The 1,564-nt window shown below is 35.2% G+C and overlaps 1 protein-coding gene across 1 annotated transcript; it reads right to left on the bottom strand.

Moving 5' to 3' along the window:
- Positions 1 to 541: 541 nt before the first annotated feature.
- Positions 542 to 1,294, bottom strand: LOC147523643 (uncharacterized). Its single transcript, XM_086571789.1, has one exon. It carries the CDS (start codon positions 1,292 to 1,294, stop codon positions 542 to 544), a length of 753 nt encoding a protein of 250 aa, XP_086427915.1.
- Between the last annotated feature and the right edge of the window lie 270 nt (positions 1,295 to 1,564).

The raw sequence follows: 1,564 nt of genomic DNA, 5'->3' as shown, positions 1-1,564 counted from the left end.
GAATTCTAATACTTGAAACGAGGAAGTCCCTTCTTGCCCTTTCTTAAGAACCCAATCTCAATAACCCATCTACTTTCTTATCTTAACCTTTATGGCTTCAAAATAGGTTCTTCAAAATTTGATGTTGGCATCACGGGTTTTTTCATTTTTTTGGGTGAATGATATCCACTTTGTTAAAAATAGAATTACATATATATTTTCTGAAAGTAAACAAAATATGAAAATAAACCTTTAAAATATATTTGTGAAAGCATATTTTAAATAAATTTATTTATCATTTCTTTTCTTCGATAATCCATCTCGCCTCCTCAAATATAATATATATTTTGTTTTACAAGAAATCAAGTTAGTGTTTAAAATAGATAGCATGAGTAAAATTGTTTGAATGATTTATATTCAACCTTCATAGCCAGGTTATTCTAACATAAAACAAGCATGTTTTTCAGAATTCAGCAATCAACATTTAGCATTCAGAGGCTCAAAAAAACAAATGACCCCTTTGTGTTTGCTTCCCTGTCTCTAACGAGCTTAACTCGGATTTCTAACGCCAGCTAACTTCTTCCTTCTTCAACAAGTCTTGTAAATAATTGATAAAATTGACCCTTTCCACTAGCTCTTGTTCTGTAGGATCGACGCTCTTTTCTTTCTTGTCAATCACATCAATAGCTTCCACTTTAGCTTCAATTAATCGATCGACTCTACCAAAAACTTCCTTATTCCAAATTTTCAATTTAGCTTTTAACTCTTTGATTTTATTCCACCAGATCTTAGATGGTCTCCCTTCATAATGGAAAGAAGACCACCATTCCTCTACTAGTCTGTCAATTGATGGATCTTCCAACCACATTAATTCGAAGCGAAAAGGCGATGGTTTTCGAATAGGCTTACTACAGTCTAGCATCACAACGTGATGATCTGAAGTAAATTTTGGAAGAGCCTTGAGCATAACATCCCCAAAGTGAGAGTCCCACTCTATTGAGGAAATGAATCTGTCAAGCTTTGACATCTTGGGGCTAACTCGTTTATCCGACCACGTGAAGCTTGCTCCTTCTAATGGATATTCAATCATCTCGTGTCTATTCTCAAATTCTGCAAACTCCTTCATCCCATTGGTAAACCGTGAGCCTCCTCTTTTTTCGTATTCGAAAAGAATTACATTAAAATCGCCTCCAATGCACCATGGGAGGTCTGACCAAGCTCTAATATTATCCAACTCATCCCATAAATGGTCTCTAAATCCCTTGTTACTCGGTCCATAAACACAACTCACTAAACATCTAAAACCGTTTGTCATGAGCAAATATCGTCAAGCCGATATTTCAACCCATAATACCATAACTAACTCAAAATGTCTCTGGTTAGTTTTGTATGTTATAGGTTTTAGAGGGAAGATGAGGAGGAAGAAGAGAATGGACACGTATCATGACTTGATTGGACAAGACTACAATTGGAACACTATATAAAAACTGGAAAGAGGAAGAAAAGATTCATTCGGTCATTCCCATAAAAAAGATTGTAAACTGGAGAGAGAAAGAGAGAAACCAGAGTGAAGTTATAACCACCA

The sequence above is a fragment of the Coptis chinensis genome, chromosome 1 (assembly GCF_015680905.1).
Source record: "Coptis chinensis isolate HL-2020 chromosome 1, ASM1568090v1, whole genome shotgun sequence".
NCBI classification, from domain to species: Eukaryota; Viridiplantae; Streptophyta; class Magnoliopsida; order Ranunculales; family Ranunculaceae; genus Coptis; species Coptis chinensis.
This window is presented reverse-complemented; position numbering and strand designations above follow the sequence as displayed.